The sequence below is a fragment of the Pleuronectes platessa genome, chromosome 10 (genome assembly GCF_947347685.1).
Source record: "Pleuronectes platessa chromosome 10, fPlePla1.1, whole genome shotgun sequence".
NCBI lineage: Eukaryota > Metazoa > Chordata > Actinopteri > Pleuronectiformes > Pleuronectidae > Pleuronectes > Pleuronectes platessa.
Genome location: NC_070635.1, coordinates 243547 through 268950, shown reverse-complemented (window position 1 = coordinate 268950; position 25404 = coordinate 243547). Strand labels below are relative to the sequence as shown.

General features: G+C 45.6%; 3 protein-coding genes across 6 annotated transcripts; all 3 read left to right on the top strand.

Moving 5' to 3' along the window:
- The first annotated feature begins 40 nt into the window (after nt 1-40).
- Nucleotides 41-12509, top strand: myo1eb (myosin IEb). Its single transcript, XM_053432834.1, has 27 exons — nt 41-287; nt 1598-1735; nt 1840-1929; nt 1995-2089; nt 3168-3255; nt 3369-3458; nt 3542-3673; nt 3770-3904; nt 3999-4131; nt 6134-6330; nt 6424-6504; nt 6907-6993; nt 7077-7163; nt 7648-7815; nt 8090-8175; nt 8313-8394; nt 8524-8729; nt 8968-9112; nt 9347-9461; nt 9554-9723; nt 9795-9940; nt 10399-10545; nt 10679-10836; nt 10913-10987; nt 11073-11259; nt 11602-11777; nt 12017-12509. Exons 1-27 carry the CDS (start codon nt 285-287, stop codon nt 12091-12093), a joined length of 3294 nt encoding a protein of 1097 aa, XP_053288809.1. The 5' UTR covers nt 41-284; the 3' UTR covers nt 12094-12509.
- Nucleotides 12510-13030: 521 nt separating this feature from the next.
- Nucleotides 13031-19556, top strand: prune (prune exopolyphosphatase). The gene is made up of 9 exons (XM_053432833.1): nt 13031-13174; nt 14338-14445; nt 14581-14783; nt 15893-16077; nt 16669-16827; nt 17099-17190; nt 17597-17755; nt 17843-17933; nt 18193-19556. The coding sequence occupies exons 1-9, from the start codon at nt 13136-13138 to the stop codon at nt 18420-18422; spliced, it is 1266 nt and encodes a 421-aa protein (XP_053288808.1). The 5' UTR covers nt 13031-13135; the 3' UTR covers nt 18423-19556.
- Nucleotides 19557-20021: 465 nt separating this feature from the next.
- On the top strand, nt 20022-25204 carry bnipl (BCL2 interacting protein like). Of its 4 annotated transcripts, none has more exons than XM_053432895.1 (10): nt 20022-20262; nt 22124-22204; nt 22504-22553; nt 22746-22997; nt 23096-23290; nt 23711-23813; nt 24112-24243; nt 24360-24446; nt 24575-24673; nt 25027-25204. In XM_053432895.1, the coding sequence occupies exons 1-10, from the start codon at nt 20243-20245 to the stop codon at nt 25049-25051; spliced, it is 1044 nt and encodes a 347-aa protein (XP_053288870.1). In that variant the 5' UTR covers nt 20022-20242; the 3' UTR covers nt 25052-25204. The 4 variants fall into 4 exon arrangements, with proteins under 4 accessions (XP_053288870.1, XP_053288869.1, XP_053288873.1 ...); XM_053432894.1 differs by having other exon boundaries at nt 22743-22997; XM_053432898.1 differs by lacking the exon at nt 22124-22204.
- Nucleotides 25205-25404: the final 200 nt, after the last annotated feature.

Below are 25404 nucleotides of genomic sequence, written 5' to 3'. Positions count from 1 at the left end.
GTCCCCATCAGGACTTCATTACCCAAAGTTCCACAGGAAGGGGGAGGAGGCGGGGCTCTACCTGTCCACACCTGCGAAGAGTTTAGAGTCTGAAGAAAATCTGAATCAGAAACAGCGGAACATGTTCAGAGCTGCAGAACCGATCTGAGTCCACTGAACTGAACCATCTGATCCGGACTCACCTGGTCCAGGTTCAGTCTGAGTCCACCTGGATCCAGCTGAGACCGACTCAAGACTTCTCAACTTTTACCTGAAACCGGAAGTGAATAGCAGGAGGAGCAAACATGGTGAGTTAACTTTTAACTATACCGAGAAAAGACTAACTATAACCTGATCCTGGTCCCGGATCTGGTCCTGGACCAGATCCTGATTGTGATCCTGGAACTGATCCTGGACCTGGACTTGATTTCCAGTGAATCAGATCTATTGCTGTTTTTTTGTTTTTAGAATCAGAAACAAAAGGATCTGAAAAAATGTCAGTATCGTTGATTTAGAAAACAAAGATAGAAAATGTATAAATATATCAACAAAGAATCTGAGTGAAATAAAAATAAAATCAAAGTACCGCCTATTACTAGGGGATCATCTAGTGACACTTTGACCTCTGTGAGAAGCTCTTGGCCCCCAGGGGCCCCTCAGGTTCAAACATCATGATGCAAACAGACTCAGGCGTCCGTTTATATCCACTCTGAAGTCTGTGCTTCATGCACCTGATTAATTTAACCAGGGGCCCCAGATCACCAGGGGCCCCAGTCTCCTTTCTCCTGTCAGACTAAGTACCTTGTCAGGTCTCAGCCAATCAGAAGACAGCTGACTGAGCTGGAGGAGGAAGTTTCCTGTCGATCAATTTATTGATCATCAGATTTAAATCTGCAAGAAACACACACACAGACACAGACACACACAGACACACACAGAGACACATGCAGCGTGTCCAGGCGAACATGTCGGGGCGTCAACCTTCACTGATCCTCAACACGACAAGATCCCACAAGACTGAGGAATTCTGGGAATCCAGGAGGGGGCGTGTCCCACCAAACACACGTTTGAGACATTTAAAAAGCCTGGATCCCTCTGATCCTCATCCTTCCTCCAAGTTAAAATCTGAGATGACTAACTAACTGACTAACTAACTGACTGACTGACTGACTGACTGACTAGCTAACTAACTTAATGACTAAATAACTAACTGACTAAATAACTAGCTAACTAGCTTAATGACTAAATAACTAACTGACTAAATAACTAAATAACTAGCTAACTAACTTAATGACTAAATAACTAACTGACTAACTAACTAACTAAATAGCTAAATAACTAACTAACTAAATAGCTAAATAACTAACTAACTAAATAACTTACTGACTGACTAAGTGGTGGAGCTTATAATGAACAAAACAATAAACAACTAATCAGATAATGGGTTAAAAACAGTAATGAATGAACTGTGTGTGTGTGTTTAAGTGTTTATGTTTGTGTATAGTATATGTGTTTGTGTATATGTGTGTGTGTTTATATGTCTGTGTTAGTGTGCGTGTGTGTCTAACATGTGTGCGATTCACAGACCAGGTGTGACTCTTTGTTTCTCCCCCCTCAGGGCAGTAAGGAGCGTTACCATTGGCTGGCTCAGAATGTGAAGGTGAGCGGCGTGGACGACATGGTGCTTCTGTCCAAAATCAGCGAGGACGCCATCACAGACAACCTGAAGAAGAGATACATGGACGACTACATCTTTGTATCCTTACTGACTGTTATTAGTATTACATGACGAGAGACAGAGTACCACATGTGATCAATTCCACCTTCGGGTTCTGGTTCTGGTTCTTGACCCGTCACCAGACCTACATCGGTGCAGTTCTGATCTCAGTGAATCCATTCAAACAGCTTCCGTACTTCACTGAGCGGGAGGTGGAGCTGTACCAGGGAGCGGTAAGATAACCTGTCGCAGAATCACTGAATTTATGACCTCATTGACCTCGCCCTCCACCCCCCAGGCCCAGTATGAGAACCCCCCCCACATCTACGCACTGGCTGACAACATGTACAGAAACATGATGATTGACAGCGAGAACCAGTGCGTCATCATCAGGTAATCAACACTCATGTCTGAAAGGGGCGGGCGATGTGTGAAGTGAAACATCTCACACACACACACACACACACACACACACACACACACACACACACACACACACACACACACACACACACACACACACACACACACACACACACACACGGTTCAGTGAGGAATGATAGAGACAGAGGAGCAGTATGTTATACACAGGGATGTTAACAACTAACCCTAATGTTTTGCGTCCAAACATGAAAAGACCTAAAGTGAGGCCTGGAGGCCGATCACCTGATCACCTGATCACCTGATCACCTGATCACCTGATCACTATGATTTAAACAGCATCAGTATGGAAACGCTTGTGATCCTCGATCAATACAAACCGTTGTTTCCTCAGACATTATCGTCTGTGTGCGGCAGGCTGCAATCCTCTGTCCGTCCATCAGGGGGCGGGCTCTTAAGGTGGGTCAACATTGTGATGGCTGTCAGACAGTGGCAGCGTCCATCGGCCTCTGGAGGACGGGTGCTATGGGAATATGGGGCCTCGGTTAAGGGACATCTGGTCCTTGTATAAGCAGAGTGACAGCTGTGTCTCTGTCCTCTGCATTAAGACAAACTGGTGGGTGGTGGATTCTCCAGGTCTGTCACCAGTCTGCTCATGATTAGCATGACCAGGTTCTCAAGGCACAGCCGTGGGAGGAGATCTGGGTTTGGGACCCTCAGAAACTTAATACTCTCTTCTTCCGATGATGAGGTTCTATTGGCTCCATCAGAGCGTGACCTCTGGGGTCAGGGGAGGTTAGCAGCCGAGTTTAAGTATCTTTGGGTCTTACTCACGAGTGAGGAGAAGACGGAGCAGCAGATGGAGAGGTAACCCTAACCCTGCTGCGGTGAACAGGGAGCCACGAGGCAGAGATAGGGCGACCTCGGAGTAGAGCTCCTTCAGGTCAGAGGAGTCGGCTGAGGTGGTTCAGGCCTCGGATCACGAGGAGTCTTTCATTGGAGGTTCATCCGTCACAAGCAGCTGAGAGGAGCCCAGAGCTCCGCCCACAACTCACTTGAATCTGTGTTGTTTGAATCCTTGTTGTCTCAGCGGTGAGAGCGGAGCTGGAAAAACTGTTGCAGCCAAATATATAATGAGCTACGTGTCCAAAGTGTCTGGAGGAGGAGACAAAGTACAGGTCTGTACACAATGCTCCTCAGACTAATACTCAAAGTACATATTGGAGTATTGATTGGTACACAGTCAGTACCGTGTTTGACTTGCTGCTGATGAACATGTGACTGTGTGCAGCATGTCAAAGACATCATCCTGCAGTCCAACCCCCTGCTGGAGGCCTTCGGTAACGCCAAGACTGTCCGCAACAACAACTCCAGCAGATTTGTGAGTAAATGTATAAATGTCAACACAAACAGATGTGAAGAGAAACAGATGTTTACAGCAACAGACCTGTCTCCTCCTCTCAGGGTAAATACTTTGAGATCCAGTTTAGTCGGGGCGGAGCTCCTGATGGAGGAAAGATCTCCAACTTCTTGTTGGAGAAAAGTCGAGTTGTTTCACAGAATGAAGGAGAAAGAAACTTCCACATCTACTACCAGGTACTACATCATGTTCTTCATCATGCGCTACATCATGTGCTGCATCATGACCTCACTGTGACCTCAGTGTGACTTTACTGTGAACTTTGCCCTCAGCTGTTGGAGGGGGCGAGTGGGGAGCAGAGGGAGAACCTTGGGGTCACGACCCCTGACTACTACAGCTACCTCAATCAATCAGGAACCTACACAGTGGAGGACGTCAACGATAAGAAGGAGTTCTGCGACACTATGGTCTGTGGACCTGTCTGTCTGTCTGTTGACCCGTTTGTTAAACTGTCCGTCTTTTGAACCAGTCTGTCTGTTTGTCAACCTGTCTGTCCTGCAGGGGGCGATGTCTGTTGTGGGTCTGTCTGTGGAGGATCAGGATTCGGTTCTTCAACTCGTTGCAGGAATTCTTCATCTGGGAAACATCAGTTTCAGAGAAGAAAACAACTACGCTGTGGTTGAAAGTCAGGACTGTAAGATCTGCTACTACACTTTACATGGTTCTCATGATCTCATGATCTGATGATCTCATGATCTCATGTTCTCATGTTCTCATGTTCTCATGATCTGATGTTCTCATGATCTCATGTCCTCATGATCTCATGTTCTTATGATGTCATGATCTCATGATCTCATGTTCTCATGATCTTATGATCTCATGTTCTTATGATCTCATGTTCTTATGATCTGATGATCTCATGATCTCATGTTCTCATGATCTCATGTTCTCATGATCTCATGATCTCATGTTCTCATGATCTTATGATCTCATGTTCTTATGATCTCATGTTCTTATGATCTCATGTCCTCATGTTCTCATGTCCTCATGTTCTTATGATCTCATGCCCTCATGATCTCATGTTCTCATGATCTCATGTTCTCATGATCTGATGTTCTCATGATCTCATGTCCTCATGATCTCATGATCTCATGATCTCATGTTCTTATGATCTCATGTCCTCATGTTCTGATGATCTCATGATCTCATGATCTCATGTCCTCATGATCTCATGTCCTCATGATCTTATGATCTCATGATCTTATGTTCTTATGTTCTCATGTCCTCATGTCCTCATGATCTTATGATCTCATGTCCTCATGTCCTCATGATCTCATGTCCTCATGTCCTCATGATCTCATGTTCTTATGATCTCATGTTCTTATGATCTCATGTTCTTATGATCTCATGTTCTTATGATCTCATGTTCTCATGACCTTATGTTCTCATGTTCTTATGATCTCATGTCCTCATGATCTCATGTCCTCATGATCTCATGTTCTTATGATCTCATGTTCTTATGATCTCATGATCTCATGTTCTCATGTTCTCATGATCTTATGATCTCATGTTCTTATGATCTCATGTTCTTATGATCTCATGTCCTCATGTCCTCATGTTCTTATGATCTCATGTCCTCATGATCTTATGATCTCATGTCCTCATGTTCTTATGATCTCATGTTCTTATGATCTCATGTCCTCATGATCTTATGATCTCATGTCCTCATGTCCTCATGTTCTTATGATCTCATGTTCTTATGATCTCATGTCCTCATGATCTCATGTTCTCATGATCTCATGTTCTTATGATCTCATGTTCTTATGACCTCATGATCTCATGTCCTCATGATCTCATGTTCTTATGATCTCATGTTCTTATGTTCTTATGATCTCATGTTCTCATGATCTCATGTTCTTATGATCTCATGTTCTTATGATCTCATGTTCTCATGATCTCATGTTCTTATGTTCTCATGATCTCATGTTCTTATGATCTCATGATCTCATGTTCTTATGATCTCATGTTCTCATGTCCTCATGTTCTTATGTTCTCATGATCTCATGTTCTTATGATCTCATGTTCTCATGTCCTCATGTCCTCATGATCTTATGATCTCATGTCCTCATGATCTTATGATCTCATGTTCTCATGTTCTTATGTTCTCATGTTCTTATGATCTTATGATCTCATGATCTTATATTCTCATGTGCTTATGTTCTCATGATCTTATGATCTCATGTCCTCATGATCTTATGATCTCATGTTCTCATGACCTCATGTTCTCATGTTCTTATGATCTTATGATCTCATGATCTTATGTTCTCATGTTCTTATGTTCTCATGATCTTATGATCTTATGATCTCATGTTCTCATGACCTCATGTTCTCATGTTCTTATGATCTCATGTTCTTATGATCTCATGATCTCATGTTCTCATGACCTCATGTTCTCATGTTCTTATGATCTCATGTTCTTATGATCTCATGATCTTATGATCTCATGTCCTCATGATCTCATGTTCTTATGATCTCATGATCTCATGATCTTATGATCTCATGATCTTATGTTCTCATGTCCTCATGTCCTCATGATCTCATGTTCTCATGTCCTCATGATCTTATGATCTCATGTCCTCATGTCCTCCTGATCGTAGGATCTAATGTAACCATGTCTCTCTGTCCCTGTCTCTCAGTCCTGGCGTTCCCGTCCTTCCTTCTGGGGATCTCTCAGGACGGTCTTTGCAGTAAACTGACCAGCAAGATTATGGACAGTAAGTGGGGCGGGAAGACCGAGTCTATCTCCGTCACGCTGAACACAGAGCAGGCGTGTTTCTCCAGAGACGCTCTGTCCAAAGCTCTGTACGCCCGACTCTTCGACTTCCTTGTCGATGTCAGTTTAACTCCCTGCTCTCACTTTACGTCAGATTTCACATCCTGTCATTTTACACATCACTTTATTGTTTTATTTCTGTGTGTGTGTCAGTGCGTTAATAAAGCCATCCAGAAGGACCAGGAGGAGCTGAACATCGGAGTGCTCGACATCTACGGCTTCGAGATCTTCCAGGTAGTTACCGCTACCTTTCAATGGTTCACCTATGACATCAATTCACTAACCCTTAATCTAGACCGAGTTAATCTAGACCGAGTTAATCTAGACCGAGTTGCTCTAAACCTGCACTAGCCTAACCACTGTCTTTAGGGTTAATCTGACTCCATAACTCCTCTTTATTAAAGTGTTATACAATGATCGGCTCTTACAAAGAGACAAAGTAGAAGCTCAAAGTTCCTGCCTTCTGCCTTTAGGGCTAATGAACAGCATTCTGGGAAATTGAGGAAATCAAATCGGATAGATGATGAAAGTGAAATCAGTTTGGGTGTTGACCTCTGCTGGTGAAAGCAGGTAGTGACCGATGACTTATATTGTTATTATTTGATTATTGTTCTGTGATTTTTTTTTTTTTCTCAGAAAAATGGCTTTGAACAGTTCAGCATTAACTTTGTCAACGAGAAGCTGCAGCAGATTTTCATTGAACTCACTCTAAAGGCCGAACAGGTGACGCATCGTGACATCATCGATTGTTCTGTCAATCATTTCTCTCCTGTACGTCATGTCGCCGTGTTGTTCTGCGTCTGTAGGAAGAATATGTTCAGGAGGGAATCAAATGGACGCCCATCGAGTACTTCAACAATAAAGTGGTGTGTGACCTCATCGAGTCCAAACTGGTGAGTCGGCCAATCAGAGAACAGACGGTGCTCAGAAAAGACAACAATGAAAATAGTTTGAAGATCTGAACGGTCACTAGAATGTTTATTTATAAAGATGTTTTTTTGTGTTAATCTATAAATATGGAAATACATTTTACATGACTGGGAAGCTGATGCTCTGAAGGGTGAGCGAGTCGTCTAACCAGAGGGTCACAGGTTCAATACCTCGTCTCCCCCTTGTGCCCAAGTGCCCATGGGCCAGACCCTCTCTTTCTCCACATTGAGTCTGGTTCTTTCTTCCAGTTAAACAGTCAGAGCTGCTCATTGTGGGAACTGCAGGTTTCTCTGACTTTATGGTGTTGACCTTGATTTGTAAAGAACCTTGATGTATATTATGATTTGATGATTATCATAAATAATTGAGTTAAAAAAAAGTTCTTAAACCAGCCACTTTAGTTTTAAATATGACTCACACTGTGGTGACCCTCTCATAATCTCCCAGAATCCTCCTGGGATCATGAGCATCCTGGACGACGTGTGTGCGACGATGCACGCGAAAGGGGAGGGGGCGGATCAGACCCTGCTGCAGAAGCTCCAGGGACAGATCGGAGCCCACCAGCACTTCAGCAGCTGGAACCGAGGGTTCGTGGTCCACCACTACGCTGGGAAGGTACCAGTCCACCTGTCAATGTGTCTCAGTCCACCAGTCCACCTGTCAATGTGTCTCTGTTCACCAGTCCACCTGTCAATGTGTCTCAGTCCACCTGTCAATCTGTCTCTGTTCACCTGTCAATCTGTCTCTGTTAACCAGTCCACCTGTCAATGTGTCTCTGTTAACCAGTCCACCTGTCAATGTGTCTCAGTCCACCTGTCAATCTGTCTCTGTTCACCTGTCCACCTGTCAATCTGTCTCTGTTCACCTGTCCACCTGTCTTCCTGTGCAGGTGTCATATGATGTCAGTGGTTTCTGTGAGAGGAACAGAGACGTACTCTTCAATGACATCATAGAGCTGATGCAGAGCAGCGAATTGTAAGTATTGAGGACGTACATGACCTGTGGGACATACCTGTCCTCTGGAGATCTACTTGTCCCTTTAAGACATATCTGACATATTGTGTGAAGGTTCCGACCCTGTGTTCGAATCAAGTTGTTGTGTTTGTGCTCAGTCCGTTCATCAGAGGCTTGTTCCCTGAGAACCTGGAGGCAGAGAAGAGAGGACGTCCGTCCACCGCCAGCAGCAAGATCAAGGTGAGACAGTGTGATAGAACTGAGTAGATCTCACAGCTTAGTACCACCACCAGGCAGCGCTATAACTGCAGATAAATAAAAACAACCTAAAGTAACAATCAACAACACAACGCTGCGCTCGTCTTTCAGAAACAAGCCAACACTCTGGTCCAGACCCTGATGAAGTGCACGCCTCACTACATCCGCTGCATCAAACCCAACGAGACCAAACGGCCTCGGGACTGGGAGGACGTCAGGGCCCGACACCAGGTGGAGTACTTGGGCCTCCGAGAGAACATCCGGGTCCGCCGGGCTGGATATGCCTACAGACGGATCTTCAAAAAGTTCCTGCAGAGGTCAGTGGTCAAACACTACAACACCTACAACCCTACTGCTGCTTCCAATTCAGCTGAACTTGATTTGAAACCAGCATCTATGAGGCAAATCCTCTGAGGGCCGTGGGAGCTGGAGGAGATGGGTTTAATCTGATCAGACACTTTACATGGTGGCAAAATTATAGACAAACACAACAGCGCCCACAACGAGAGAGCAACATTCGTCACTAACAGAACAACAAACCTAAATGTGCTGCAGGTATGCCATCCTGACCAAAGAGACTTGGCCTCAATGGAAGGGTGACGAGCGCCAAGGAGTCCTGCACCTCCTCAACTGTGTGAACATGGACCAGGACCAGTTCCAGCTTGGCAAGGCCAAGGTCTTCATCAAAGCTCCGGAGTCGGTATGAAACCTTAATGACCAGGAAGTGGTTCATCCCATGGTAAAGTGTCAAAGTAGAAACTGTGACTCAGGAGAGAAAACAAGTCGTCCGTGATCGAGACAATGAACCTTCAATTGTTCTATAGCTGAAGTTCTACATGAGGACCGGAACCTCAGAACTGTCCTGAACGAGACTGTCGGGTTCTGTTGTTCAGTTTGAAATGTTTCGGTGTTTCTGTGGTTTTTCTCTTTGCAGCTCTTCCTGCTGGAGGAGATGAGAGAGAGGAAGTACAACGGTTACGCTCGGGTCATCCAGAAGGCGTGGCGCAAACACATCGCTGTCCGCAAGCACGTGAAGATGAGGGAGGAAGGTCAGACTGTTGTCCACGATGTGATTAGGAATCAGCTTGACCGGTTCGTACGGCACGTTTCTCTTTAATCATCGATGAGGCCTGTCTTCCAGCGTCCGATGTCCTGCTGAACAAGAAGGAACGTCGCAGAAACAGCATCAACAGGAACTTTGTGGGCGACTACATCGGAACGGACAACCATCCCGAGATCAGGCAGTTCGTCGGCCGCCGAGAGAGGATCGACTTTGCTGACGTGGTGGTGAAATATGACCGAAGATTCAGGGTAAGAAGTCAGGAAGAGTCTGTTTGGTTTCAAACACAACGCCCGCCTGACCTCTCGGTTCTGTCCCACAGACGGTGAAACGAGACCTAATCCTGAGCCCAAAGTTCCTGTACCTGATTGGTCGAGAGAAAGTGAAACAGGGTCCAGATAAAGGTCAGATCCAGGAAGTTCTCAAGAGGAAGATCGAGCTCAACAAGATCCAGTCTGTTTCGCTGAGGTACAGAACCAGAATTAGGTCATGGGTAGAACTAGAACCAGCAACAGCACCAGAAAGAAAATCAGAACAAGGAGTGGTACTAGAAGTAGAATCAGAACCAGAACTACAGAAAGTACGAGGATCTGAAGTGAGAACAGAAGCGGGATAAGAATTTAAGCCTGGATTAGATCTAAAAGTAGAACCCGAACCAGAACAAGTCTCTCTCTCTCTCTCTGACCTGTCTGTCTCTGTCTGTCTCTCACCTGTCTGTCTCTCACCTGTCTGTCTCTCACCTGTCTGTCTCTCACCTGTCTGTCTCTGTCTGTCTCTGTCTGTCTCTCACCTGTCTGTCTCTCACCTGTCTGTCTCTCACCTGTCTGTCTCTCACCTGTCTGTCTCTGTCTGTCTCTGTCTGTCTCTCACCTGTCTGTCTCTCACCTGTCTGTCTCTCACCTGTCTGTCTCTCACCTGTCTCTCAGCTCTCTGCAGGATGATTTCTTCGTCGTTCATGAGGAAGAGTATGACAGTGTTCTTCAGAGCATCTTTAAAACGGAATTCCTCAGTTTACTCGTCAAACGTTTTCATGAGAAAACTGAGAGGAAGCTTCCTCTGAAATTCAACAACCTGTGAGTTTGAACCAACTAACAAACTGAAAACTAGCTCCATCAATTACTAACCCAACTAATTCAAACCCTTCACCTGAAATACAAACTAATAATCGCTAATTTAAACCTGATCAAAGAAGTTTTCTGTCTGCAGGCTGGAGTTTAAGGTGAAGAAGGGTGGCTGGGGTCCGTTCAGCTCTGCAGGGTCCAGACAGATCCAGTTCCAGGCGGGTCAGGGGGACGAGGCGGTCCTGAAGCTCAGCGGAAAGGTGCTGCAGGTGTCCATTGGACCAGGTCTGCCCAAGAACTCACGTAAGTACTGACCCGAGTCAGTCATCGACACATTGATGTGTTGCTCCCTGTCACTTTCTGTCTGTTTGATCTGTAGGACCGACAAGGAGGGACAACCGAAAGAGCCGCTACATGGGTCACCAGGCTCCGCCCAGCAACCAGTACAATTCAGGTAAAAGAAATGATAAAAAAAAATGTTTTAAAGGTGAAACGTCACCTGATGGTTTCAATATTGGTTTAAATTTTTCTTTTCTCAGCGTCTCACTCAAGAGGGGGAAGAGCACCCAGAGGTCCCAGCTCCTCCCGGGGCTCCCTGCTGAGGCAGCAGTCTAGCATGGAGCAACCCAGTCTGCCCCGCCTCCAGAGCCAGCGCCGCCCCAGCAACCACGCCCCCAAACAATCCGACATGGGTTTCATGGATGTCCCTGAACAGGGCGCTGCAGGGTGAGACCTCTGGGAGCAACCTGGTTTAACCTGAGCAACAAGTGTAAAGCTAGTATCACTGCTACAACCACTAATATAACAGATTTAACTCATGTCTTCAGTGAGGGTCAGGTAATCAGTAGCTGATCCAGTAGTTTTACTGGATCAGTATAGAACCAGTATAACCAGAAGTGACCCGCTGAGCCAGCAGCTCTTCATCAACCTTCCTGAGTTCTTTGTGTTGGTTCTATGTTCTGTTGCATTAAATCCTGAAACATTCTCAGATCTATTATCCCTGCTGCAGGCTCTCTCTGCTACACTGTAAATTCATATGTTGCTGTAATACCTGGGTGTTGCCTGCAGGCTGCAGCGACGCCGTTCAAAGGAGGTGAAGCCTCTTCCTGGAGCAGGTCGACCTAAACCTGCTCCCAAACCGAAGCCCCGGAGTCCTCAGTGCAGAGCTCTGTACGCCTACGACGCCCAGGACACCGACGAGCTCAGCTTCAACACTGATGATGTCATCGACATACTCACTGAAGGTATAGCCGCTTCCACAGACTGTAAATAAAGATGGACGACAGGACACCTCCTGGCACCGGGCTCATTTGAGATAGTTCTTAGACTGCTCATCTAAGTTACCTGCACACTCGATTTCAGACTCAGCCTTGGCCTCTGACTCGCTCATGGACTCTAACTCGCTGTTGAACTCTGTCTCTGACTTGTACTCACACTTCTTCTCAGTCTTGGATTGGTTCTCAAGTGTTTGTTGTGTCCTCAGATCCGTCTGGTTGGTGGTTTGGACGGTTGCGAGGCAGAGAGGGAATGTTTCCTGGAAACTACGTGGAGAAGATCTAGACTTGGTCTCTCGGGTCAAAGGTCAACGGAGCTCAACACATTGAATACGAAACAGCTGATGACTGAATGTGATGACGTCATTCATAAATACAACAAAATGTTTGAGACAGTGAAGTCCTCATCCTCAGAGGTCAGAGGTCAACTGTGACGTCCGTCTCTGACGTGCAGAGGCAGCTCAGCAGTCTGTGTCAAGTCCGAACAGCACCCCCGACAGGCTGCAGAGTTCATTACAGGCAACAATAGCCTCTCACATTAAAACTTCAACAGAGAAAAATAAACTGCTTTTATCCGTTTGATTGAAAAATAAAGTTTCTACATGTAAAACTGCTCAGATCAGATTTTGAACCCGACCTGAATTTTGTTTCAGCTCAGATCAGCTGACTCTGGAACAGCCAATAAAAACAAACCTCAGAGAAGATTTGAATCTGATTCCTTCGTTTTAATAAATGATCAACAACTACATTTCCCAGGGCTCTGCAGGATGGAGCTGCCTTCACTGACTGATGGAAAGTAGTTTATTTTACGATTGTAAGGAAACAGTATTAGATCAGTTACATTTTGACTGTTTAAGTGTTTAGAGGCAGAAGCAGAATCTAACATTCTGATGAAATTTGTCATTTAATATTGAATTTTTCTAAATAACTCAGGTCTGTACCTGAACAACTAATTGTTACATCTTATAAAGAAATGACTTCATGTTACAAGAACATGAAGGAAACGGGTTTTTAAATTAAACAATTTAATGTCATTAAAGATTTGAGTTAGACTTTTTCTTTTCTTTAAAATATTAATATTTCCCGGACATTTTACAAGCTTTCTGATTTAAACTTTATGATAAACAACATATGATAAATCCTGTCCAGTTCATTTTTACCATGCAGCAATAAACCCTCTAATGTCTGAGGTTTGTACGTGTCCCTGAAGGCGTCATAACCTTTTACCCGCTATGTTAGCGACACTCACGAGCTTAGGTTGAAGTGACCGGAGCCGCTAACTGCTAACTGCTAACTGCTAACCGCTAACCGCTAACCGCTAAAGGGAGATGGAGGAGTTTCTGTCGGGCTGTCGCCGAGCCCTGCAGGTAAGACCCCCCCCCCCCCCCCCCCCCCACACACACACACACTTTGTTAGCCTGTTAGCTCAGGTTATGAAGCTCCCAATGCTTGCGGGACTTCCGGTCAGTTACGCCTTTCAGAATAAACCTCCGGTCATTAAATAATGTGATTAAAAGATGTGTTCGACTTGGTCTGACTGATCCTCTGACGTCACGTCGTACTTCTCGTAGCGTCAGTGACGAGCAACAACCGATCTCACAGCTTTTGATTTGTCGCTCCAGATGGAACAGATGTTTTTAAAATCCTCACGTCACCGAATCCTTCAGCCAATCAGAGAAGAGCATTGACGATACAGAGGCGATCTTTTAAGGTCACGTGACCTAGCGACGGTTTGCACCATAAATATATTTATGGTTTGCACGACTGGATGAAGTTAGACTCTAACCAGCATGCATTGTGTTCGGACCAGCATGCATCATGTTGAGAGAGCTCAGGGCCACATCGAAGAACACAACGTGATGGTCATGTGATTTATATGATTGTCATGTGATCGTCATGTGAGTTTAATCATATTAATCACAGCTACCCTGTGATTAATCACCAATTCTAAATGTGTTTTGTTTTTTGATCAAACTCAAAGAACCTTCATCCTTAACAGTCGGAGCATCTTGGCCTTTGCTCTTTTTCTGCAAATATAGGATGGTTGAATAAAACTCTTTTCTTTTTCAAATCAAACAAACATCCAAACCTTTACACAATTAAATGTGAATGAAATCTGAATCTGAGCCAATCTGCAGAAGCAGTGTCGAGCCAGTTCCACTTAAAAAGAACGAGTTCCCAGTTCAGTTCATGCAGATGAACTGAACTGGGAACCCGCTGGGAACTCGTTCCCAGTTCCTGTTTTATTGGGAGGATTCAGGTGACGTCCGGTCGTGTGTCTGGTTCTGAACCGACGGAGACGGAGACGGATCAGGTCTCGTGTCCAACATGTGGACGAGTCCTTTTCATGATGTTTCATGGAAGTGCGGCTCATTCTGTTCATTCCACAAAGTAATCATCCCGCGTTAAGGCGTACATTTTGACAGCCCTAGTTATAGCAGTTTGTTGTGGTCATGGTTAGTTTTATTGTTTTAAGGTTTGGTTCACGTGTTCCGTGTTGAAACCGTGCGTCGTGGTTTTCCTCCTGCAGGTGAACACGGAGCATCCAGGTCCTGGGTTCCACGTTGTTCTGGGGAATGAGGCGTGTGATGTAGACTCCGTGGTGTCCGCCCTGGCATACGCCTACTTCCTGTCCAAGGTGAGATCAGTCTGTTGATCACTTCCTGTCAGTTTTCCACATTAACAAGCCTACATTTGAAAGAAAGCCTTTATTGTGAAGACTGAAGGATGTTCATGGTGACTGACAGGAAGTGGACCCTCCTCTCTCTCTCAGACTTCGCCCAGTGAAATGCTCGCTCTCCCTGTGATGAACATCCGTCAGTCGGAGCTGCTGCTGCGTTCAGATGTCGTCTTCCTGCTGCGTCAAACTGGTTTGTCTCCAGACGTCCTGATGTTCCGAGACCAGCTCGACCTCCGAGTCCTGCACCGAGACGGACGCCTGCGGCTGACACTGGTCGACCACAACGTCTTACCCAGGTAAACAACAACACGTGACAGCTATATTAACTAAAACAACTTTAAAATAAGGTTCTCAATTCATAAATCAATTAATCAAACAATTAATCGATGATGTCGGATCATGACTCCGGATCGTTCCTCTCACTTGAACCCTGATGTCCTGACTGTGCGCGTCATGTCTCGTGTTGTGTAGCAGGTTGTGTAGCGGGTTGTGTAGCGGGTTTAAACTAGTGTCTGACAAACTCTAGAGAATCAAACAAACACAAAGTAAACATCAGTCCTGTATGTGTCCTAATAACCTGTGAGCAGTGTTTATTGTTAAAGTGGAAAGTGAGTGCTGGTCAGAGGGGGGGTGAGGAGGAAGGAGACTCTGAGCAGACGGGTGTTTAACATGCATCTGTCCTGAAGCAGCCGTGTCACCAGGTTCACACCGGACGCTGAACCGCCGGGCAGCGCTAATAATATCACCGTTGATCCAGTAGAATAAAAGCATATACTTACTTGTTGCTCCAACATGTGTCTTTTTTGTGTTGTCTTTATACAACATGTTCCGAGGATCATACAACTCACTGTACTTCTCCACTTCAATTCTTAATTTAATGTCCTCCATGTTGAAGAACTTCTCTGTTTGCTCCGTCACATGTCGGGTGTCGAGGGTAAATCACGTATTCTCCACTCAAGCCTATGTGAAGAATACATAGCCCCCCCCCCCCCCTCTCTTTTTATCTTTATCACTGCTTGTGTGGCTGTAGTGGATGTGGAGTGGGGACATGTAATAATGTGGTTGGTAAAAGTGGTAAAATTAAAACTCCAAGACAACAGAAGGTGAATTCAAAGTATGGGATGCATATTTGATCATTTATATCATATAAAATATGTCATCAATATCGTTTAAAATCATTTTTCAGTGTGTTTCCTGTCTCGATACGCTCGGGTCAAGCGCAAAAAATAGAATCGAGGCCGAAACGATCGCTTCACGGCGCCAGGCAGCCGGTGGGACCAGCACAGAGGTTAACATGGGAGTGGATGGGAGCCAGCTGGTCTTTAAGGCTTGGCGCTTCGCCGTCGCGTCCGGTGTGAACCCGGCGTTAGACTTATTCATGAGCACACCTGTCTCTCTCCTACAGTTCAGACAGTGACCTGGAGGGGGCAGTGGTGGAGGTGATCGACCATCACCTGTTGGAGAGAGAGCCCTCTGCCTCTTGTCCTGTTGTTGTGGAAACTGTGGGATCCTGTGCTACCTTGATAACCGAACGTATCGTCCAGAAAGCTCCACAGATCCTGGACCAGCAACTCGCTCAGCTGCTCTATGGTAAACACCTATGTGTGTGTGTGTGTGTGTGTGTGTTTTATTGTGTTGTAATGATGTCCGCTGCTGGACTATGATCACAACAAGACTTCTTGATATAAAACATGTCTCCTCAAATCTTAACCGCTAACATGGAGTTGTCAAAGGTCATAATCAGGTCGTGGGTGGGAGGAGCTTGTCAGGAGATGTCACCAAGGAAAGAACTTGATTGGAAAAGATGGAGAACAGCTTTTTGGGGTTCAAAAATGAGGATTGAATTGTAGTTTGGTAAAAAGAGCTTTTGGCTGCAGAAATAGAGGCAGAGAAAGAGGAGAGAGGAGAGAGGAGAGAGGAGAGAGGAGAGAGGAGAGAGGAGAGTGAGGAGAGAGGAGAGAGGAGAGTGAGGAGGTGGTCAGGGTGTTTTCACCGTTTCCTTTTTGATGCTCGGTCGTGGATCGGTCGTCTCACCTAAATGAAAATGTTAGTCTGGAGCCCTATTTGAGACAAACTGTGATTTGTGAATATGGGTTATACAGCTACAATTTGATTGATTGATTGTGTGTGTGTGTGTGTGTCTGTGTGTGTTTGTGTGTGTGTGTGTGTGTGTCTGTGCAGCGGCCGTGGTGCTGGACTGTGTCAACATGGCTCCTGCTGCAGGGAAAGTGACTCCTAAAGACAGTCAGTACGCCTCCATGTTGGAGAATCGTTTCCCTACTCTGCCACCAAGGGGCGCTCTCTTCCAGGCGCTGCAGAATGCCAAGTTTGACGTCTCAGGTGAGATCTCCTGAACATTACTGACGTCTGTATGTCACATTTATTATATTTCATTTAGTATTTATTACAGTAGTTCCAATATTTGTACGCATTCCAAAGTATTTGTCATGTGTCAAGTGAGGAGGGGTGAAGTGTTTGAGTCCACAAAACACTTATGTAGTTTCAGGGGTAAACAGAATAGCAGCTGAATCCAATTCAACAGTATTCATTGCATAATGAGAAGTATTTATTTCACTATATTTAAGTATTTATTGCAGTATTTTGTCCTTAGGTCTGAACACTGAACAGATGTTGTTGAAGGACATGAAAGCTGTTTCAGAAAGTTTGAATGTTGCTATTTCTGTTCTCTATATCCCACTGGAGGTCAGTACACACTACACTGTACTGCATTCTGTACTACACTGTACTGCATACTGTACTACACTGTACTGCCCACTGTTCTACACTGTACTACATACTGTACTACACTGTACTGAATACTACACTGTTCTACACTTTACTGCATACTGTACTACACTTTACTGCATACTGTACTTCACTATACTGAATACTACACTAAATATTGGTCTACACTGTACTACACTATACTGCATCCTGTACTGCATACTGTACTACACTGTACTGCATACTGTACTACACTGTACTGCATACTGAACTACTGTTCCCTCCGCACCATTGTAGACGAGGGTCTTATTCCTCAATGTGTTTTCCGAGGCTTAAATAAATAATCAATCAAACTGTACAACACTTGTGTACACGTGTGTGTTAGGAGTTCCTGCAGAGGGCGGACTTGGAGGCGGAGCTCTCAGGTTTCTGTCAGAGGTTGGGATTTGATTTGTTGCTGATGATGACCATCTCCTTCACTGAGAGAAAAGAGCCAATCAGAGAGCTCGCTATGTTCAGCCACAACTGCACCTGCAGTCAACAGGTAAACATGATCGGACATCGTCTTGACTGATGTTGTTTGTGTTTGCGTTGCCGTGACAATCACAGCCCTGCTGTCCACCCTCCTCAGATGAGCCAATACCTGGAACAGGCTCGTAACCCCGCCCTCAACCTCTGTCCAATCAGCAGCCCCCACCCTCACATCACAGCCTATCAACAAGGTAACCTGTCCCAGGCTGATATCCGATGACCAGCGTTTCCATAGTAATAGTTGTGACACTGTAAACAATAATGACAAAAGTTAACTGGATAAAATGATTGATGACAAAGGTCAAAGGTCACTGCGACTGACCTTTATTCAACAGTAACTCATACTACAAAGATGCTGTGACCTGATTGGTCGATGGAGGCGGAGTTTGAATTGGTTGCTTTAGATTCTGATTGATTGATTTTCACTGAAATATTATTTGTTAAATCCAGGAAACACGTTGGCGTCTCGTAAGAAGCTCCTCCCCATCGTCAAAGCTTTCCTGAAGGAGCTGGACGGAGACGGCTGCCTGGGAAATGTGGAGGAGGAGGAGTCCCGGGTCCCTCCCACTCCAATGAACAGTCTGGTGGACGGCTGTCCCCTGGATGACGGCCTGCCGCACATCAGCACTCAGGACCTGGTGGAGAAGGTCAGCAAGATGGCCGACAGAGGAGGGAACTGACCTCTGACCTCAGCTGAGAGTCTGACACCAGACACAAAGGGGCCAGCTTCAGGGAATAATAATAATAATAATGATTATTAAACAACTGATGCATTGATAATAACAACTAACCCTTAACATTTCTGAGGTTTTCTGTTTGTTAAAGCTGCCACGTGTAAGTTTTGACTTTACTTCATAGCCAACTTTATCTTACGTTAGCATAATGAAAACACAGTTGCTGGCTTCAATCATCATGCTAACCAGCTAGCCTGTTGTCTACCAACCAACTGAGACCTCTTTCAGAGACAACTAACATAATGAACCTTAAATGAACAACCCACTGCTTCTACTAAATCAACTGAGACACAAAATGTGAGGCGTTTTTGACCGTGGGAACTTCTGTTTGCTACCATACAGATGTTCATAGGTTATTTTCAGAAATACAAGTCAGTCCATCTCAACCTCCGTCTCTGCTGCCCCCTTCAGGCCCTTAGAGTGAGCGCTCCTTCGTTGTCCTGTCTGAACATGCAGCAGTTCCAGAAAGCTGGGGACCAGGACAAGTCTGACAATATTTCTGCTCCATCGTTCACATGGTTAGCATGCATTAAGCCCAATTCATGCTTCTGCGTTGAAGTGACATCGTAGCATATAGCATGTGTACGCACGTGTAGGCGCTGAGCCCTAGGCCGTACTCTGATATGCTCCTCCCAAAAAGTGTAACTATGCCTCAAAGTGACGCAACCACAAGAGCTGTGATTGGTCTGCTAGCTAGCATCACCAGAAGGCGTCTTTTTTTATTTTGTTGCAGTTCTTTAAGAATAAGTAATTGCTCTTCAACATCTATCAGCTCCAACATGATCCTCTAAGTAACACTCTCCATTGCTATGTGCGTACCTGCAGCATGGCTCCGTCGCAGAAGCATGAATTGGACTTGAGCTCGGATTATTTACTTCAGTATGTAAACGTCACTGTTGCCCTGAACCCCATTCAGAAAACTGTCAGATCAATTAAGTTTCGTTTGATCGTCTGTATGAAAAAATAATGCTTGAATATTGGTTTTGTCAAGAAGTTTTATTAATCAGTGATTAAATGATTCAACAAAATAAAATCATTTGTCCACAGTCCTAATATCAATAAAGATTTTATTTCACAGTTGGCATCTGTCATGTGTCAGATTGTGTTTTAAGGTGAAACCATGTTTCTGTCACTTCAAATTGTTTCTCAAACAATTAAAAACACAAGTCCCCGGATTGAAGGGTTGGAGAGACTTTTATTGTGAAACAGGAAGAGGAAATGATGAGTTTGCAGTAACCGGAAGTTACTTATGTTTCTTCTGACAGATTGTTTCAGACATTTCTTACATTGATGATTTTCAACTGTTTCATCCGATTGATATAAATGTGAAATTATTTTCTGTATAATTTAATAAGTGTTATTTTGTACATGATGATGGAATCAAAACTAAATCACACCTTCAGTGAATGTATGTAAAGAGGATCAGCACTAACTATACATAAAGACGATGAATCCGTAGGCATTAGGACCCTGAGGACTCACTTCCTTGTTCTTTAAATATCTCTAGCAGCTGATTGGCTGATATTTATAAAGTCAGAGGGAAGCTGATATCCTGTCTCACCTGTCTGCAAAGAGCAGGTGAGCGTCGACCAATCAGACAGCAGCTCTTATGTGAAATGTAACTGAACCTGTTGAGCAGAGAGAGAGAGAGACGGCGGCCGAGTGGGAACTCCCTCAGAGAGAGAGAGGAAGCTGTGACACTGACACACACTGTCGTTCAGCAGAACATACATGTTGGTCAGAACGCGCTGTGACATCATCGTGACATGAGTGGCCACACGAACAGGTATGTTAACATTCAAAAGTAACACACTGTGTGTCTTTCCTGTTTGATGTTGTGTTGTGTTGCGTTCTTTCTTCAGCGATCAGGGAACAGGTCATTGTGCCATGTTCGTGATGTCAGCTGACTTCCTGTCTGCTGTGGGTCATCAGACAGGAAGTCTGAAATCGTTCACAATGTCAGTTTTTTTCTGCGCAATATCTGATGCCTACATTACCCACAATGCAGCAGGGCCCTCTGATGTGTTTTGCTGCTAGGTGCTACAGCTTCCTCTTAAGACATACCTGAAGACACCTTTAGGTACTTTGAGACACCTGGAGTCACCCGAAGACACCTGGAGTCACATGAAGACACCTGGAGTCACCCGAAGACACCTGGAGTCACCTGAAGACACCTGGAGTAACCTGAAAACACCTGAAGTCACCTGAAGACACCTGGAGTCACCTGAAGACACCTTGAGGTACTTTGAGACACCTGGAGTCACCTGAAGACACCTGGAGTAACCTGAAGACACCTGGAGTCACCTGAAGACACCTGGAGTCACCCGAAGACACCTGGAGTCACCCGAAGACACCTTGAGGTACTTTGAGACACCTGGAGTCACCCGAAGACACCTGGAGTCACCTGAAGACACCTGGAGTCACCTGAAGACACCTGGAGTCACCCGAAGACACCTGGAGTCACCCGAAGACACCTTGAGGTACTTTGAGACACCTGGAGTCACCTGAAGACACCTGGAGTAACCTGAAGACACCTGGAGTCACCTGAAGACACCTGGAGTCACCCGAAGACACCTGGAGTCACCCGAAGACACCTTGAGGTACTTTGAGACACCTGGAGTCACCCGAAGACAACCACAGGTACTTTTTGACACCTGGAGTCACCCGAAGACACCTGGAGTCACCTGAAGACACCTGGAGTAACCTGAAGACACCTGGAGTCACCTGAAGACACCTTCAGGTACTTTGAGACAAGTGGAGTCATCTGAAGACACCTTCAGGTACTTTGAGACACCTGGAGTCACATGAAGACACCTTCAGGTACTTTGAGACAAGTGGAGTCATCTGAAGACACCTTCAGGTACTTTGAGACACCTGGAGTCACCTGAAGACACCTTCAGGTACTTTGAGACAAGTGGAGTCATCTGAAGACACCTTCAGGTACTTTGAGACACCTGGAGTCACATGAAGACACCTTCAGGTACTTTGAGACAAGTGGAGTCATCTGAAGACACCTTCAGGTACTTTGAGACACCTGGAGTCACCCGAAGACAACCACAGGTACTTTTTGACACCTGGAGTAACCTGAAGACACCTGGAGTAACCTGAAGACACCTTCAGGTACTTTGAGACAAGTGGAGTCATCTGAAGACACCTTCAGGTACTTTGAGACACCTGGAGTCACCTGAAGACAGGGTCAGCTGGTGAAAACAAACGTTGAGGACAGCAGTGATGGAGGTCGTCAGTGGAGGTCAGTGAGGCTCTCAGTGTGGACGCAGCTCAAAGTTGTGGAACTTGTAGAAGACTAACAGAACCACAGCTCTTGGTCCTGTCCCCCACCACCACCACCACCACAACCACCACCACCACCACTGCCACTGCCACACAAACACACACACACATCAAGGTGGGGTAGCCTGAGTGGGCGTGTCACTTGGCTTCACTAACAACAAACAGAGGAACAATGGAGCCCCGCCCCTTCTCCGGTGAATCAGAGCGGTCAGACTGGTTGGTGTGTGTGAGTGTGTGCTTGGTATTCATGTCTAGTGGGGTCCTCACTGAGTTTTAAACATCTCACTTGATGATGATGATGATGATGATGATGATGATGACGAGGATGAGGATGAGGATCTCTTCTGTCCCTGCAGGGGCCCTGCAGGGGTCTCAGACCCCCCCAACATCAAGGATATGGAGCTGAGGGAGGAGTGGCAGGATGACGGTTTCCCCAGGTCGGTGATGTTTGACCTTTGACCTGCTCACGTTGTCTCCTCAGGGTTCTCATGTGTCTCTGATCTGTCCCATGACTCCATCAGTCCAATTGTTATCATGACAACAGAAACAAGGCGTATGATCACAAGCATCAGACACGAGCTTGACGTGTAAACACTGATGACACGTGCTGCTCGCGCCGCCACTCTGTGAAAGAATTAGAACATTTAATTATGAGAATTATTATTAATATCATCAGAGAATTATTATGAAATATTTAGATTGATATGAGGTAATTAACTAAATTGGTTTGTTCCAGGCCTCTCCCAGAGGATTGTGGGAGTGTGGAAGCAGATTGTCCGTCTGGAGGTGAGTCGCTGAACATCCGGGACCATGAATACATCAAATTCTAATCAACATGAAACCAGTTCAAACATGTTTTCATGAATCCAAAAAATATTTCAGACAAACAGATTCAGAAAATATTGATTTGTTTGATTTGTTTCATCTTTATTTATTTAATTGTTTTGATTCTTCTGCCCCACCCCTTGCTCAAAGTAGCCCAGTCCACCAGCCTCGCCCTATCAGGTACGGCTGTGGGAGGGGCTAAGAAGCGCTTGGCGGCCCCGACTCTCAGCCTGACTCTGAGCCGCGGGGATTCTCATGACCCCAGTAACGACGGCTTCTCGGCTGCCGCTCTGTCTGCGACGCCAGACGACACACCGTCACTGGACATCAACCTGGAGGCGCTGGAGACGCCGTCGGGCAGTGAGACCGGGACGCTGCCGGACAGCGGCGAGCTGGAGTGGGATGGTGCGTCTGCCATCAGCTGATTGGACGATTTGTTTTGTCAATGCTGGTTGTCTTTTTGTCTCTTTGTGACCATGTGATCTCGGACCTATTTCTGACAGATGACCTCTCCCAGATGGGGAGGGGCGGGGCGGTGGGCGTGGTCAGAAGCCCTGCGGACCAATCGGAAGGTTTGATGGGACTGGACCAGGTAGACTCCAGGGGGCGCCGATGGAGGAAGTTCTGTATCTCCGGGCAGGAATATCAGGTTAACATGAGTGTCCTGGAGCCATACCTGCAGGTCCTGTCCCATGGAGGTCAGAGGTCAAACATGCTTCTTACCTAAAACTGACGCACGTACTGCCCCCTGCAGGCAGAGAGCAGTAACTACAGGCCAGATACTGAATTGGTTTACAAATATAAATATTTAATGGCTTCTCCTCAGACCTTTTTATTAATTTATAAGACACCTGAATGTAACACACACTGCATCACACACCACACTACAACACACACCACACTGTAACACACAGTGTAACACACAACACACTGTAACACACTGTAACACACACTGCAACACTCACTACACTGTTATACACCTCAAATACACACTGTAACACACACTGTAACACTGTAACACACACTGTAACACATGCTGTAACCTGTGTGTGATGGAGTTTTATTTTGTCACACATAAAGCATCAAACTCTTCCTCTCTGACTCCCATTGGTTGCCAGGTTACTATGGAGACGGGATGAACGCCATCATCCTGTTCACTTCCTGTTTCCTGCCGGAGAACACGGTGGACGACTATGAGTACGTCATGGACAACTTGTTCAGGTGAGTCGACAAGTTTCATACAAACATGGTGTCGCTCTTTGTGTGTGTGTGTGTATGTGTGTGAGGACAGTGTGTGAAGATCATACTAGAGGGCGGTGTGGCCTAGTGGGTAGAGTGGTCGTTCTCCAACAAGAGGGTTGGCGGTTCAATCCCCACTCTTCCCCATCTGCATGGCGAAGTGTCCTTGGCAAGATACTGAACCCCTAAAAAAATGTCCCCTCATAAATGTTGAGTGTACCAATTGCAGGTCGCTCAGCCAGATGTGATGTGATGTAATGAAGACACGTCTTGTGGACAGGTACATATTGGGGACGTTGGACCTGATGGTCTCAGAGAACTACCTGCTTGTGTACCTGTGTGCGATGGCGCCGAGAAACAAACTTCCCTCCATCAAGTGGCTTCATCACTGTTACACATCCATTGACAGAAGGTACGCTGGTTTCACTCTGCAGGACATCTCTGCTGGGCGGAGCTGTCCTGTTTCAAGACTCTGACAAGAAAGAAAAGTTGTTGTTGAAAGAACAGATGTGTGACGTGTGTCTCCAGGCTGAAGAAGGATCTCAAGGGGCTGCTGGTGGTTCATCCTTCCTGGTACATGAAGGCTCTGATCACTGTGGTCAAACCGTTCATCAGGTGGGACTCACACTCTTCTAAATGTTCATCTTCTGTCCTTTATGTTGTCATGGTTGTTAAATAATACTTCATCTAGAGGGCAGCACAGAGTTGACCCTGTGTGATTGACCTCTGACCCCTGTCCACAGTGACAAGTTCAGCAGGAAGATTCGTTTTGTTCAGAGTCTTCAGCAGCTGTCGCAGCTCATCCCCACCGAGCGGCTGCAGATCCCCGACGCCATCCGCCTGTGAGAACTCTACTGTACTCCTCTGTGTTCGACTGCTCTGCTCTGCTCTACTGAGCTCTACTTTTTAGACTTTATTGTCTTTCGGGAAAATTTGTTTTCACAGCCATTCCAGTGCGATCAACACAAATAGACACATTCTGCTGTACATCTCATCTTGTACTGTCCTTCACATTTTTTACTGTGTTCAAATGAATGATACTGCTGCACTGGGTTTTACGGTACTCGAACCGTTCTCTGTTGGTCCTCCTGACATTCTCCTGATGTTCTCCTGACATTCTCCTGATGTCCTCCTGATGTTCTCCTGATGTTCTCCTGATGTTCTCCTGATATTCTTGACTATTTTTTCGCGGCAGGTTCGATGACAAACTGAACAGATGAGAACCGACTAAGCTCGTTGGACGTGATGGAAGCTCAATGTCAGAGATCGCTGTTTCCTGCTGACCTTTGACCCTCTGTGTATTTGTACAGTGTTGTATGGGGGATGGGGGTGTTTGTAAATCAGTGACTGTAAATAAAGTTGATTTAAACGTGGTTTGAAGTTAGTGTGGACTTGAAACAGATGAAAACATGTCACAGTGGAGCTGACCTTTGACCTATAAGTTCAAAGTCATTTGAAACGTTTGTTCCAGATAGAACAGAAACTTTTGTAAATGATGACACAGACTTTCTCTTCCTGACTGGTTCTTATCAGTCACATGACTTGACTACCAGCAAAGTCTCACAACATTAAG